Here is a 16081-nt window from a genome sequence, read left to right on the forward strand (position 1 = left end):
GCACACAAGTAAATTCCCACTTGTACAGGTTAATTAGGCAGTGCTTTGAAATGCAGTGGCTTAGTCTTCATTTCCCTTCTTAGAAATCTGACTGTTGCCAAAACTCTTCAGATTAGTGCATTAACTAGGGCTATCAAATATATTGTGGTCATTGTTGCTCTAAACATATCAACTAAATCCGGTTTTAGAGTTTGTTTATATAGGTCTCACTCTGTATGCCCCAGTTAAAGACTTGTGAATATAAATTGGTGATTATATGTGACCTATTGCAAGTATTTAATCCTTAAAACTCACAGATATTGCCACTGATACGAAAAGCATGTTGTAACTATGCATTAATTGTATAATAATTAGAACTCATTAAAAAAAGCAAGGATATTTGGTTGAAAGTGTAAAATGAATATAAATGTCACTGAAATAGTATTAGTATGGTGCTACATGTGTAATTACATTGAAATAGTGATAGTAACAATTGTAATAACTCTAGACTTGAAAGGCTTAATATTCAAATGGTATTGGTCAGACAGACTGGAATTGTTTTTGCAGTGTGGGCAAAGAGAATATGCCTTAATCACACAGAATAAGAAAACGGAAGTCACTCAGACTGACTCTCTCTCTCTCTCTCCCTCTCATTTCTTCAGTGTTTTCATTCATTCTCAGAGTAGAATTACTGTTTGCGAGCATCTGAAAGTCATTAGAGGTTCTGCAGTTTGTCAGGTGCCAGTTTACAAACACGCACACACACACACACACACACACACACAGACGCTGGGGTAAAACTACAGAAAGCCACACACAGACACTCATGAAACACTCATGAGCTATTATTTTACAAACAGACAAATCACATAAAACTCAAACACACACACACACACACACACACACACACACACACACACACACACACACACACACACACACACACACACACACACACAGACGCTGGGGTAAAACTACAGAAAGCCACACACAGACACTCATGAAACACTCATGAGCTATTATTTTACAAACAGACAAATCACATAAAACTCAAACACACACACACACACACACACACACACACACACACACACACACATACACACACACACACACACACACAAACACACAAACACACTCAGTGTAAAAGTGCTGAAGCCCTGCAGGTTCTTTCTGCTGTGCAGGGCTGGGGATTCGTCATGTGCTGATGAGCTGCTATAATAATATATGAGCAAATCACAAGCATTCTGCAAATTAATCATTTTTTCTGCCCCCCCATTCTCTCTCTCTCTCTCTCTCTCTCTTTCATCCCCTCTCTCCCTCTCTGCCTCGCTCTCTCTGCTTCCCTCTCTCTCTCTGCCTCTTTCTACCATCTCTGTTTTTGTCTCTCTTTCCTCTCTCTGTCCCTCTCTGTCCCTCTCTCTCTCTCTCTCACTCTTTCTCTCTTTCTCTCTCTGCCTCTCTCACTGTCTTTTTCTCTTTCTCTCTTACTCCCTCTCTTTTCTTTTTTTATTTACCACTGTTTTTCTGTTTTACTTTCTGTGTTTTTATTTTCTCTCATTCTCTCTGTATGTCTTTCTCTAACTCTGTTTCTCTTTCTTTCTCTATCTGTCTCTCTGACAGTGGTATTTGAATTAAATGGTGTCGTGGTGATGTTTTTACACTCTTGTGAAGGGTGAGTGTATCTTTGCCAGTCCTTGGGTTGTGTTTAGGATCCTTCATATTGCATAGTATGTGCATTCCATTCAGGAGGCAGCCACCAAACTAGCACTGCCTTCAAGGAGCCTCTCTCTTGTTGGGCAGCATTTTAAAAATGAACCTTAGCACATTTTGTGTTTACACAGCTAGCCCATTAGCTAAGCTAACTAATGTTAGCTTCATCTAATGAGTTACAAATGCAGCCTGTCAGGTCGCGTTAGACAAGCGAACTCCTGAATTTTAACCGTAAACATTTCACTTACATCCACTATGTTTTTTTGTCACTGAAGTGATGGAGCGCTCTCAGCCGGTGAACAGTATTATGGGATTGCCGTCTTCTAGAAGGATACATGTGATAGTACCTTCAAATTTGGTCAAAATAAGGCTCCTTAGCAGACAGCTGACCTGTATCAGGAGCATACACTTAGAGAGCTGCCTCCGGATTGGACCATATCAAGTCACGGTCTGGAAAAAAAAAAAAAAGTACCTCCACCTTTATTTTTGACATCATTTAAATATGAAGTCTGTCTTTTTCATTGTGTGAAACTTTTATAATGAATGGACCAACAGGAATGCTCCAAAAGCACTTTGAATACAACATATTTACTTTAACTTAAATTAAAAGTTAAGAATGATTTTGCCATCTTTTGAAAAGGGACTATTTAGGAGATACATGTCTTTCATTGGACAGTGATGATATGTAAATTGCTGTGCTTACGATATATCTTTGAAATGACTGAATAAAAGCCTCTGTTAAAGATCAAATCACAAGATATCTGTCTCTCTCTCTCTCTCTCTGTCTCTCTCTCTGTAGGTCTCTCTGTACTTCATTATCTCTTTCTTTTTCTATCTCAATCTCTATCCCTCCCTCTTTCTTTTCTTTCCCTGCCCATTACTCACTTTCTCTTTCTCTCTCTACCCCCCCACCTCTCTCTCTCTCTTTGTTGTGCTGTTCTTGTATGGAGGTGAGAGCTACTCTCTCACAGATGGTAACTCTGGCATCAGATGGAATTTATATAAGAGTGGTTTTGATTACATGCCAAACCACCGCCGTGTGTGCCTGCATGTGTGTGTGTGTATGTGTGTGTGTGTGTGTGTGTGTGCTTGCTTGAATACCATCACACCAAACACTAAACACACCCGGAGCTTATGCCTTTTTTGTATGGCTTTTGTATGCCTTCATGTGTATCATGTTTATTTGTTTGTATATAAGCTCATGTGCTCTTGTGTCTGTCAAAGTGTGTGTGTACATCTGTCTGTGCATGTGTGTGTGTGTGTGAGAGAGAGAGAGAGAGAGAGAGAGCGAGAGAGCGAGAGAGGGAAAAAGAGATATCAAGAAGACCACAAGAGGGAGCATGAAGAGAACGAATGTGAGACTGGAGAAAATTTCAGCACTGATGTGAGTTAAACTCCCCAGAAAGGTTAGACTATCAAAGAAGCGGATGGATAACAATTCAATCTCTCTCTCCTCACTCATTTTGCAATAGCGGGACAGAGCAAGTGAAAGAGTGGGAGGTAGAAATGGAGTGAAACGGCAGCGGGCTGTTGGAGGAAGTGGGCGTTATCGTTCATTTCCCCTCCTCCTCCACTGTCTGATCTCCCTACATGAGGCCTTCAGGGGTTAATTAGGCAGTCCTGATAATAGCACACTAATGAAAATGAGTGCATTCTCTCTCTCTTTTTCTCTCTCTATCTCTCTCTCTCTCTCTCTCTCTCACACACACACACACACACACACACACACACACACACACACACTTTTTTAGCTTTTTGGTAAATTATCTTATTTGTGTCCAGTTTTGGTGTTCATGTGCAGGGTTTTTATGGAACTTGCCTTACCTTACCTGGCTACTTCAATAGTCTCCTGTAAAGTCACTTCAGTTTAATATGTGCAGTGATATACACAGAACTCATATCTTTAGTTTTACTTTTAGTTTTTTTGTGAAGTAATCATTTTATATTATTGTGAATACATTAAGATTTCAATTTACTCCAACATGCACCAAGTAGAATGTTTCAATATTTAATCGTTTCATTTTCTGCTAGTCAAGACTTGTGACCGAAAAATGCAGAGCAAGTATATATCTAGTTTTTTGGGATAAAACATGACAATAGTCTTAATTTACAGTCTTTATTTCTCTCCATGTTTAGTGTTTATGAGCCTGTATATAATACTAAACAGCCATGATAAACTTTGCATTTAAAAAACAATGATGGTGGGTGAATTCTGTTTTATGTCACTCGACACCTCACAATATAATGCTGCCAGTTCAGTTTTTTTCAGTATATGTGCCAGAGAGAGAGAGAGAGAGAGAGAAAGTGAGTAAAAATGAGAATGAGAGAAAAAAGGAAGACAGTGTGAGAGTGAGAGTATGATTCAGACAGAATGAGTTAGAAAGAAAGAAAGACAGAAGGATAAAAGTGAAAGATAGTATATAAGAAAAAGTTTATTCATTCTACTCTTTTCTAAATGCCAGTAAGCAGAGAGATGAAGAGAGTAAATGCAGTAGCTCAATGTGTTGTTTTAAACACTACACACACACAAACACATACACACTCACTTCACACCCAATCACAACTCACTCTAACCCCTATAAACACAGAAATACAGGAACACTGCAAACAAATCTGAACTTGTAGCTTGTCGTGTATGTGTATATGAACTATGTATGAATTAATGTGCTGGTACTGTGACGTATGCTCTCTTATCAGGCAGACAATGTGCACCCACTGGGGTCTAAACACTGAAGGTACTGAAAGACTATTGGAATTTTAGTAGTATTTTTTGTTTTTTCGTATTGTTAATCTTTTCTGCAAATTTTATAGAGTACTGTACAAATGTTTTAGGAATGTTTCAATTTAAAAAGCCATTTATCTGGTCTGTAAGCATTTATTTGCATATATTTATATTAAATATTAAAATAAATACACATTATTACAATTATATAACTTTACATACAGTATGTGATTGAGTTAGTTGGTAACACTTTAAAATAAGAGGACACCTATTAACAGTACTTAAGAGAAGGTTAAATATTGCCACAATTAAACAGAAATAAGAATTAAAATTATTTTAGATTTTATTATGTAGTTCACAATAATTACTAAATGATTAAGTAATTTCTCAGTTAATCATGAACCAATGATCATAATTAGCATATTATCTTCTAAAATATTCTGTGCTGTTACACATTTAGGAAGTGTTCATAAGTTGTAGCACTGGGGCCAATGGTGTAGGGAGGCCAGTTTGGCTGCTAGTTTGACCTGTTAGTTGGACTGTCCAGGCCATCTGCTCTAAATATGAATGAAACCAGAGCACTGAGCAACGATATCTATTAATATGTGAACCAACCCCTCCTGGCCCTCTGGCCCTGATCTCTCACATGATTGTTTTTCATAAAGCACAAACACATTATGCAGATAATAGATGGTATAATCAGGAATGTATAGTAGAACTAGCTAGCGAGCTAGCTTAGCAAGGTAACTAGACTACAGCATCAAGGTTTGTGTTCACAACTTCACAAAATGGATAAATAGAGGAGGGAGGAGAGGAGCTGAGAGAGAAAGGAAGTGTGCTCAGAATAACTGATTCAGCAACACAGCAACAGGTCAGTATTTAGCCACCTCTACTCACCTGATCTCATTAGCTGCCACTACTGTTGGCCGTTTACCTCCATCAGGAATTATCAATTAATCCACCACCAACCACGATGATCTCTGTTATTGATTTTCAGACTAGCTAACTGATTTCTTTAACGATGGCACTTTCTGCATTCGTTCACAGACACAGCCCAGGTTCTACTTCCTGGCCTAGCCATGTTACATCTGATTACAAACAGAATACAACAGTACAGTCTTCAATCATGTATAACCCTTCTGTAGACACTTACATCTGTAATTTCTGCACAAGCAGATTAAAGGCATCACTGAGCTTTAACTTCACACGTTCCTTTATTCAAAGTGTCATAAAGAATGAAGCATTAATTACACTGAAATGTTTTAGTGATCCTATCATACTTAATGAATGATTATCATATTCAGGTAAGCTATATAGTCTCATGTGATACATCCCATGCCAGTTTAAGAGGTTCCAATCACTTCTTATTATAAATAAACAACAATATTGTATATATATATATATATATATATATATATATATATATATATATATATATATATGTATATATATATATATATATATATATATTTATATAATCTGTAAGATCTTTAAGAAAATATATGTAAAATTATTTATCTGGACAGTGAACATTTATTCCAAAATCATTTTTTCAAATCATTTTGATTTGGGGGCCCAAACCTTTTTTTTTTTTTTTTTTGTAGTGGGGACCATAATAGCTTAGTTACATCACTGTCATAAGGTAAGACTTGATTTGACATTATTATAGACTTATAATAAATAAATCAGTCATTAATGTTTAGTTCTTACTGTCCCCATCGCTGTCACATTAATTAACACATTAATAAACTAATAATAATAATCTCTAATAATAAATAATATCTAAAATAATATGCTAGTTTTCATTACTAAACACTATTTCTTGATTATTGAGGTATTCCTTAAGCATTTAGCATTGATTATAAACCATTTAGTGATAGTCCTTATTTCTATCATTAGTTTATTGTTATTTGCTACATTACTTAACCATTTAGTAATGCTTATTAGTCTCTTAAGAAACGTAAACAGATGTGCTCTTATTGTAAAGTGATACCAGCTCATTTAACCATTTCCAAAACTCTCCTCATAGCAGACAATATTATCTGTGGCTATCATCCAATATCTGGATTGGCTAATCAATGCTGCATTATGTTAAATGAAGTGTGCTGGTGATGGGATTTATTAAATCATTGGGATATATGTGGAGTACAGATCATATGTCAGTGATCATCAAGGTCTATTAATTTTATAGGTGATCTATAAAAAAGGATACAACATTGAACACTATGTTACTGTTATGACTTCTTGAATTGTATCAGCACATATATGAGATATTCTTAAAGTATCTAGTACACAAAAGAGCACTTTTTATGAAACAGCAGGTGTAGGGCAAAGTTAATTGCCACTAGGACCCCCTGACATTTGCAGTGTTGGCACCGAGCTAACAGTGATGTATATTCACTGTTTCACATTGAGTAACAAAGTACATGTGGCAATTCTGGCTTGAACATTTGAAGCTTGTCAGTGATGATTAAAGTATAATATTTGTGTGTCTGGGTATACTGGGAACAACAGGCCTAAAGAGTATTTGCGTGAAAATTCGGCAAATCTATTTGATGACCCCTGTGGTGCATCATAGAAAGAACAAAGGAGAAAGAAAGGTGCATTTTTGAGACAGAGAAAAAATGTAGACAGATGGGCAGAGAGGTACAGAGATGGTAAAGGTGTTTAACATCTCTTACTCCTTATGCTGCTAGTGTCTCTCTGCCTGTCTGCATAGCTTTGCAGAACAGCATGACCATCCCACTGTAGAGCACTGTGAATAGATCATTGCAGTTTAGTTCATAGATTATATTCATAGAATGCAACTCAACTTAATGCCACATTTCTCTCTACCCTGATCATTTGAAATGTACTAGTCTGCATGTAGTTTGATCAAATAATATGTCTATCCTCACGTGAGCGGTGTGCTTTCATCTCTGTACTGTATTTGTTCAGTTCAGCTAGCCATAGCTTTATTGCCATAAATTGGTATTGGTATCACACAATAAATTGATATTACAATAGTCTACAGTGATATGTAGTAACATATTAATAACAACACCAGCAGCACTAATAATAATTAGGAATGTTCCTCCAAGTACTTTAATGTTGAGCCAAAACCAGTCAGAGGCTATCCAAGCTTTATGTTTTCAGAGATAATTCATCCACATAATTTATATAACATATACCAGTCTACCAATTAATACTACTATAAAATAACTTCATCTTTAGTGATATCCTGGAATGATACATTTTTCATTTTGGCATTCTTTTTATTTTGGCCATTTTACAGTGGTTTTAATATTGGCTTAGTTCTCTTTTAATATCGTAGAACAGAGTAGCTTGAACTTAATACTCTAAAATACAATCTACATATTGGTATACAGTAAAGCATAATTTGGTATTTGTGAACTATATTACTATTTTAGAATATGATATATGATTTCATATTGTTTTAACATATCTGCAGTGGCCTGCTCCTTTGTCTCAAGTTGTAATGGTGTTAAAACCAGAAGTGGTATGAACATCTGTAAAGCAGAATGTTCCTGCAATAGTTTTGTTTTCTAAAATATCTGGGGATATAGTTTTGTACATGTTGAAGGTAGAATGCCACATGAGGTAAGTGGCAGAAAACAGACTCAAAGTGTAATAGCCACTTACTCAAATTTTACATGAAAGTGTTTGGACAAAACATGGCTCATACACAGTGGAAACAATGGCACTGCAGATATTATAGGTTTTCACATGTAACACAGACATTTAGATCTGTTTTTTTTAATTTTTGAAAACACACGTAACTTGTGGATAATACCTGTTTGCATCACCATTATGACAAAAAAAGTGGATTGGAAACGGATCAGCCCAAATGTAGTTAACACCTAATTCATTAAAGACACATATCTCACAATGTTTTTGTATTAAATTTTTTACCTTTTGTGTGGTCCACATATACCTATTGTGTGGTTTTATGTCCCTAAAATGGAATGTGTGGGGCTAAAGTGCTGTAGGCCGAATAGGTGGATGTATGTAAATATGTTGGTTCTTGTGACTTCACAGAAACAGTGAATTCAAAACAGGCTACTTTTACAGCTTAGTTGTTGTACATTGACCCTACAGACTGGGAAGTGAATGGTCTGTTTGGAACCATGTTTACATATTATATTACACCTTTACTAAAATAACATTTAAACAGTACTACTACTAGTTCTACTTCTTTTTCTACTACTACTACTACTACTACTACTACTAATAATAATAATAATAATAATAATAATAAATACAACAATAAGAAAAAGAAGAGGAAGAATCAGCAAGTACTCTCTCTTTCTATTCCTTTTACATTTGCACTGTCTGTCCCACCCTTTCTCCCTCTCTTCCTGACCCACACCAGGCTACAGTGCGTGTGGATCTTTTATTCATACAGGATTAAAAATGGATGCGCTCTTTACCTTAGACAGACCCAGCTATGACAATAACGAAAAGCTCAATCCGTGTTTTGCCGGCACTTCTAGAGAGGAAAGAGGGGAATGAGGGGGAGGAGGGATGGAAGTCGACTTGTTGGGGGCAATGCTGGCTCTCTCTCTCTCTTAAGTGTAAAATGGGATGAGGAAATTCTGCCTCTTGGACTTAGCGTAATGTAAGGGAGTGTGAAATTAAAGGGCGCATGAATAAGGAGGGGGACCAGCATTGTATGTGTCGGCGGCTCGCTTATCGAAAAATTCAGACAACTGGAACATCTAAAGCTCCAAAACTTGTAGCAATCCCCTTTGTGCTGGAGCCTGAGCAGACATTGTAGTCTTTGAAAGCCGCTGAGACTCCAAAGCCAAACACAAAGTGCTTATAAATCCTGTCTCTCTGCTGCCACACACAGCGTTTGTGTGTGTGCGTGTGTATATGTGTGTGATTGTGTGCTGGGAAGGCGGTGGGGTGGGGTCATTCAGTTGATATTCACATTGCACTGCTGCCACACCTTTAATGCAGCCTCTTTACATGCAGTGGACCTAGCCGGCTGCTATTTTAAACCCCATGTTAATTTGATTTAGTGCTTTTCAAATTGAATTGAGCAAAATGGAGAGCAAATGTACTGTTATTAATGTCCTAAAGTAGTGCGCAGCTGAAAGTGTCTAGCTTGGCTCTAAGTGGACCGAGATGATAAGAGAGCGCTGATATGATAGGCACGTAATCTACATCCCTCAAACCAGTTTGCATGGGCTATTAAAGGCCATTGTGTACAACACAGCCATGCTCAGGTCCCACTACAAGTTTTCTGTGTGCCTGTTTTAAAGAACTTTGCCCAAAGTTCTTCAGGACAACTCTACTACACAAAGCCAGTTTGAAAGGCTGAGGATGTTAACTTTGTAAGGAACATCCAGAAATATCTTCAATACATACAAATGAACTCCCAAAACTGGAGCCTCACCAGCATTTGTTCTCACTGGATATAACATGAGGGCTCTTTTTGTTACTGCTTCATCTCTGCTGTAACTCTGTTAACGGACACATTTCCTACAATTGTGAACTTTACTTTTTCTCCTGGAAGTCTTATAACATTTTTATGGGTTTTGCTCAAAATAAAGTCATAATTTATTTTTCTGTGACCATTTTCCCAAATTTTCACTGTCTCATTGAATTAAACAGGATGCTTTTGCTACTGTGCCTTTATAGACTGATACATGTGATATATATATATATATATATATATATATATATATATATATATATATATATATATATATATATATATGGCCTCTGTTCTGATCGGCTGGTATTGTGCTTTGTTCAAAAAGCATGTCAGGCTGAAACACTCCTTATAACTTCAACATGAATGGGTGAACTAAATTGCTATAAGCTGAATAGGGGAATATATATTTATGTATGTTTGTGACCTCACAAAATCAATTATTTCAAAATGGGCCTTTTTGAAGCTTAGTTGGTCTGGCTTCAGCTTAGTTAATGGTATTTTTAAAACAGATATGTGAACCTTTTTATTTCAAAAATTTAAGGAAAATGAATCTAGGTATGGGCCCTTTAATGTAACCCAGGATGATTCGATTTTCAAAATTCCAGACTGTGTGAAAGAAAGCTATCATTTTCAAATGTTGTAAAACTGTAAAATAGGAAAAAAAACATGATATTTTAGCCTCTAAATAGCTTCTCAACAGTGAAAGGACACACACAGAGTTCACTATCAAAGCTGTAACTGAAGTTTATAATGGAGAATGACTTTTTCAAAGATGACTTTGATAGAGGACAAAACATTTCCTCATGACTGATGATATGACTTGATCTCTCTGTATCCCACAGGTCATGCGAGTCAGAGGCCATTCCAGTGTCAGTACTGCCCGTACAGCGCCTCACAGAAGGGCAACCTGAAGACCCACGTGCTGTGTGTCCACCGTATGCCCTTTGACAACAGCCAGTACCCGGACCGCCGCTTCAAGCGCTTGCGTGTCGACTCTGAAGCTTCCGGCAACTCTGAGGATGGGAACCCTCCCTCATCTGGCCCAGCAAGCAAGGGGGAAGGTTTATCTGGAGACACTGTTCACTCTTATGAGTGACAAGGCCCAAGCTTCATCCAAGGATTTCTCAGAAGCCTTAGGGGATTGTAGTGACATCAATACCCATGAAGGACCATCAGTTATCGAATACCACATTCATTTACTTTTCAAAAGTGTCTGCTAAAATGTTAGCGACTAAAACTAGCATTCCACAGTATTTTAGCCATACCAGTATACTGTAGTCAGCAGGTGTGCTGCGGAGCATGCTTGGAGAGGATACAAGGACGCTTCTACAGACAAGAACAAGATTATGAAGAATTATGAATCATATAAATCATCATCTGACGAGTATGAAACGTAATATGTAGCTCTTACTGTAGTTACCTGAAATGATAGTTGAAAGACTTTACTGAAGATATAAAAAATGGAAATGGAAAAAAAGACAGTCATTAAATCCTTCAAGTGACTTTTTCGTCCCAAAAATAATGCTTTTATCAGAAAAACGATCCGCGTGAACGATTCGGCGATAGTCGGACTGTGGGGGGAGGGAAAAAAAATAGATGGAAGAGAGCTCCTGCTAAACACACCCTTCAAGAACATGACACCACCGGTGGCCATTTGCCCAGCGCCACTGGGTGGGAGGACGCAGGGAATGGACAGAGGGGTGGAAGGAGGGATGAGGATGAGAGGAGAGGGGGAGGAGGTGGGAGCCTTGGTGCCAGCCTGACTGGAGCTGTCATCGCAGAGGAAATCAATTCAACCCCCCCCATGCTCTTCAAGAGAAACTGTAGTCGTCTGTTGCAGCTGGGCCAGTGAAGGGGTCAGTTAGCCCCTAGAACTGCCCAGCAACCACCCATCAACCCTCCCTCATGAAAAAAAAAAGTCAAGATGACCACCAACAGGAAAAAAAAAAATCAATGAAGTGTATTTACAGGCCCCATTAGAGTCAGAAGGTGTGTTATTTGTGCAGTTACACTGTGTCACTTGTGCGAGTATCGCATTTGGGGCAATGTGAGAGGGGGAGATCGAGGCAATGCATTGAATGTGCTTTTTTCCCCCACTTTACTCCTTGTTAGACAATGGCGGAACGTGTCATTTTAATTGGCCAGAGTGAAGGTGGATATATGAAGCGTGCATATCTAAAGACATTGAAAGGGAGCAAACCTTCACTAGCTTTAGCCAGAGTTTGAATGTGTTTCTCTTTTTGTATCTTGAGTATAACTCTGGAGAAGCAGAGCTCTGAAGATTTTAAGACTTGCAGCAGGACTATCCTAACCAAGAGCTTATGAAGCGGTCGAAGAGGAGAAACTGTAGATATGAAGTATATAGATAATCATGTTCCCTCCTACCTGTCTCTAATTGAAATTTCGGGATGATTCACATAATTTTTTTTTTGGAACACCAATTCTCCTGTCAATTAGTGTTTTGTACAATTTAGTTTTTCATTTTGTCTGGATTTCCAAAACAAGCTCTATTCCCACTCTCCTCCTATTTTTGTTGTGCATTTGTTGTTCTGAATGTCTCTCCATGGAAGAAAATTAAAAAAAAAAAAAACAAGATTAACGACACATGGACTTTAGTTCCAGTGAAATCAAGCCTTTTAAATGGCAAAATAGAGTGTATCAACTTTCATCATACTTCCTTTTGTTAAAGGCTAGCAGGAGTAAGAAGGTAAATAGAGTATGGGGCTTTTTTATTGTCTGAGCACAGAGTAGAAAGAGAGGGGGGAGGGGTGGGGATATTAATGTTTTGTGATAAAGAGAAATGATCCCGACTTTAAGAAAGTCGATATCTTCTCGCTCAGCGAGGGGAGACGCTCAACACTTAAACCCCAGGGCCTTAAGGCTGCTCCACTTCTGCCCAAAGGAGTTTACCCAACTCGCAAATACCCAACCCACTCCTCACTAATCAGCAAACAAAACTTAAAACCCAGACCAGAAGCCACATCTCAGGCTAGGATAGGATAAAAAGAGGACAGTAAAAAGAGACAGAATAGCAGTGCATTTCTATTTCTAATGCAGATAATGAACGGTTGGGCTTATTTGTTATTTGTAATGGTTCCTTATAACAGTCCTGTAATTAAGATCTTTCAGCCATAAAGGAATCTTTTGGTCAGATTATTTTTTGTTTTGTAAGATAAGTTCTCACTGCCTTACTTAAATCAAGTTCATAAGTTTAATGCAACTGTTTGTTCTAGCAAGGGCCACATCATTGTAAATTTGAAGTAAGTATGTACCGTATTGAGCATTAGCAGGGTTTCAATGCACTGCTGTGTTTTTCTAGTTGTTTGTCACTTTTTTATTTTATTTTAATTTGTTTTTCTATGTTTATGTACGTTTGCGCCAACTTAAATGTATTACACTAATTAAAACTTCAAAAAAGAGGAAAAAAATAAACAAAACAAGAAAAGTAAAACACAAAAAGACATTCCATTCATGGCACTTTTTTCCAATTTGATCACTTTTCAAGCTCGGAGACAGGCAATAATAATATTTGTGACACTGGAAGATTTCTCTCTTTGTCATTCTCTGTGTAGTGTTTGTCCATCCCATATAGTCAGGTGCTAACATTTTCCCTATTTCCCTTTTCCTCACAAATTATATTTACTCTTTGCAATCTTCCCTGAAGAATATGTAACTGGGTTGTGTTTCCAACAAGTTGCCAATGCAGCCACCTGCATATTTAAAATCTATTAAAGTATTGTGCTTCTTGGGAAAAGGAAAAAAAAAGATGTTCTTTATTTCTCTCTATAATATTCTATAGTATGTGATCCTGTTCATCATTATTATTATTGTCCAACATTCCTAAATGAAGAATATTTCTATATCAGAGGAGGACAAGAAAAGTCTAGAGGATTTTGTTGCTATACTATATGCTCATAACATGTAGATGACTTTGTATTTAAGGATTTATTCTCGGTCATTATTTATTATCATGCATCTGTTGGCAAAAAGAGAGAGGAAGAAGAAGAAGAAAAAAACAAACTGTTCTGATAAAGTATCAACAAGTTGTTTTTATTTCTGCAATGACTGTTTTCTTTCTGCTGTTTAGAGGTTCTAATGTCTTTGGAGCAGTACAGTTTTATCCAGTGTTTTACGCAATAAAACCTCTACCTCTGAAAATGCGCCCTTTGCCTTATTCCTCGCACCGTTTTTATGACTTGTTTTATTGGCTCCTTATGAGAGGAGAGGAGCACACACACACAGCACAGTGCTCATAGTGCAGGACGTGCATTTGTGTATTGCAACTATTATGTGTGCTTGCAACAGCCAAAATATTTAATTATCAGTTCATTAATTCCATAACTCTGTTATTATGAACAGGAAAAAAACAGAAATACCATTCGCTGTGTGACTACTGGGATAATTCTGAAGAGTGTATTAAACTTATGCAAGCCTAAGCAACCTTACATACATCCAAAATATCCAGACACCCCTTCTAATTAGTAAAATCAGCTACTTTATGTAAAAAAGCAGTTATTTGTGCTGTTCTATGTACTGTTTTCCATTAATGAGATTTCTCAATGCCAAAAAATCTAAAATTTTTATTAGTTTGTATCATAAAATATACTCTTGGCAAAACATTTATACTCCATATGCTCTCCTATATAGTACTCCAAAGGGTTCTTTGACTCATAACAATAGTACATTCTCAAAAAGGTGGTTCTTCAAGTGTTCTTCATATAGAAAACGGTTCGATATAGAACCGTGAGCACTCAAAGAACCCTCTGCCTGATTAAATGATCATTTGCATTGTGAATTATTTCTTAAGATTGATGGTAAATGTGCTGTAGATGTTTCTATTTCAAAAACCCTTGGAAAAATGTTCTACATAGCACCAGAAGGGTTCTGTTATTGTTATATATAAAGCTTGTAACCATAGAAGAACCCTTTATAGAACCATTTTCTTTACCTTTTAGGAACCATCTTTTTAAGAGTGCAGGACCCTTTTTGGTGCTATAACCAATTTTCAAAAGGGTTCTTTAAAGAACCATATACAACTGGGTTTCATCACTGAGAGGAGCCCTTTGACCATGCAAAGAACTATTTATGCATGATTCTTTGAGTGTTCATGGTTTTATATAGAAACACTGCACTTACTAAAGAACCCTTGAGGAATAAATGTCACACATCAGTGTGCTTAATTTTTACCATAATTAAACCAGTAATAACTTCTTACAAAACCTGCTTCAAACAAACTCATGCGATCACTTTTCGAAAAAGATTAAAAATAAAAAAAACAAGAAAGGAAGACTCGTACATCTTTTATATTGTGATAGAAAATTCTGTAGCACACAGAAAGTTCTGGTTCTACACACTAAACAAAATTATTTCACTCTGTCCAACAGGGTTGTGCGCATGTCGGACCTTGTCTGGTGGCATCTGGCCCAGAGATCATTTCATTAAAGTGCCCCCATTGCTGACCCATTGCAGCAGTGCACACAGCTTGTATTTCCATAGAAATCTATTGGCAGTACAATGGGGTGCTCTGAAACAGCCGAGTGGCCTATTGCCTTATTTACATGTCAGAAGGGCTGGGCAATATGAGGAGATTTTATCATTATCCTGATCATTTTTGTTACTGTGATACACAACATGCATTTCTGAGTGTAATGTGAATATCTTCTATAAAGAACACGGATTACTTGCATGCTTCTTTACAAAAAGAGCATAATTAAGTCTGGTTAAATGGATTTAGTGCAACAGAGTATGTGAAATGTTGAAATACTTTTAATAGCAGTTTTGAAATGTGATATTACTTGTGTATTATGTAATATATAATATTGTGGCACAATTTTCTGTTCCTGCTCTACTGAAATACATGGAATATCTGGTTTCTTGTCATCCATCTACCATCATAATGTAAATGCAGTTGGCTTAAGGACTATAAAGCCCCCCAGCATTGGGCTGTAGAGCTCTGGATAGATAAAGTTCTATTCTGTTCTGTGATCAGTTGGGGTGGCATTTGTGATCCAAACTAATCATTGGTATCTGATCTCACTAATGGCCCAGTGGTTGCAGTCAAATCTTCACCTTCTCAGACGAATAGAGACTGTTACTGCAGCAAAGTAGACAAACTTCCTATTAATACCCTTAATTTCAGAAGAAACATTGGACAAGCAAGTGTCTGAGAACTTTTGGACACATAGTGTAACAGTAACTTTGTTCAAATTGGTTTGAAACCCCAG

At 37.1% G+C, this 16081-nt stretch overlaps 1 protein-coding gene across 6 annotated transcripts in view; it reads left to right on the forward strand.

Annotated features, from left to right (window-relative positions):
• Positions 1-12512, forward strand: part of znf536 (zinc finger protein 536) — a 252111-nt gene extending 239599 nt beyond the window's left edge. For all 6 annotated transcript variants that reach the window (XM_017703620.2, XM_037534421.1, XM_017703619.2 and 3 more), the window contains one exon: positions 10700-12512. In XM_017703620.2, coding sequence (XP_017559109.1) covers positions 10700-10953 — 254 coding nt within the window. In that variant the 3' untranslated portion in view covers positions 10954-12512. The remainder of the gene's footprint in view (positions 1-10699) is intronic.
• The last annotated feature ends 3569 nt before the right edge of the window (positions 12513-16081 follow it).

The sequence above is a fragment of the Pygocentrus nattereri genome, chromosome 25 (genome assembly GCF_015220715.1).
Source record: "Pygocentrus nattereri isolate fPygNat1 chromosome 25, fPygNat1.pri, whole genome shotgun sequence".
Lineage (NCBI taxonomy): Eukaryota > Metazoa > Chordata > Actinopteri > Characiformes > Serrasalmidae > Pygocentrus > Pygocentrus nattereri.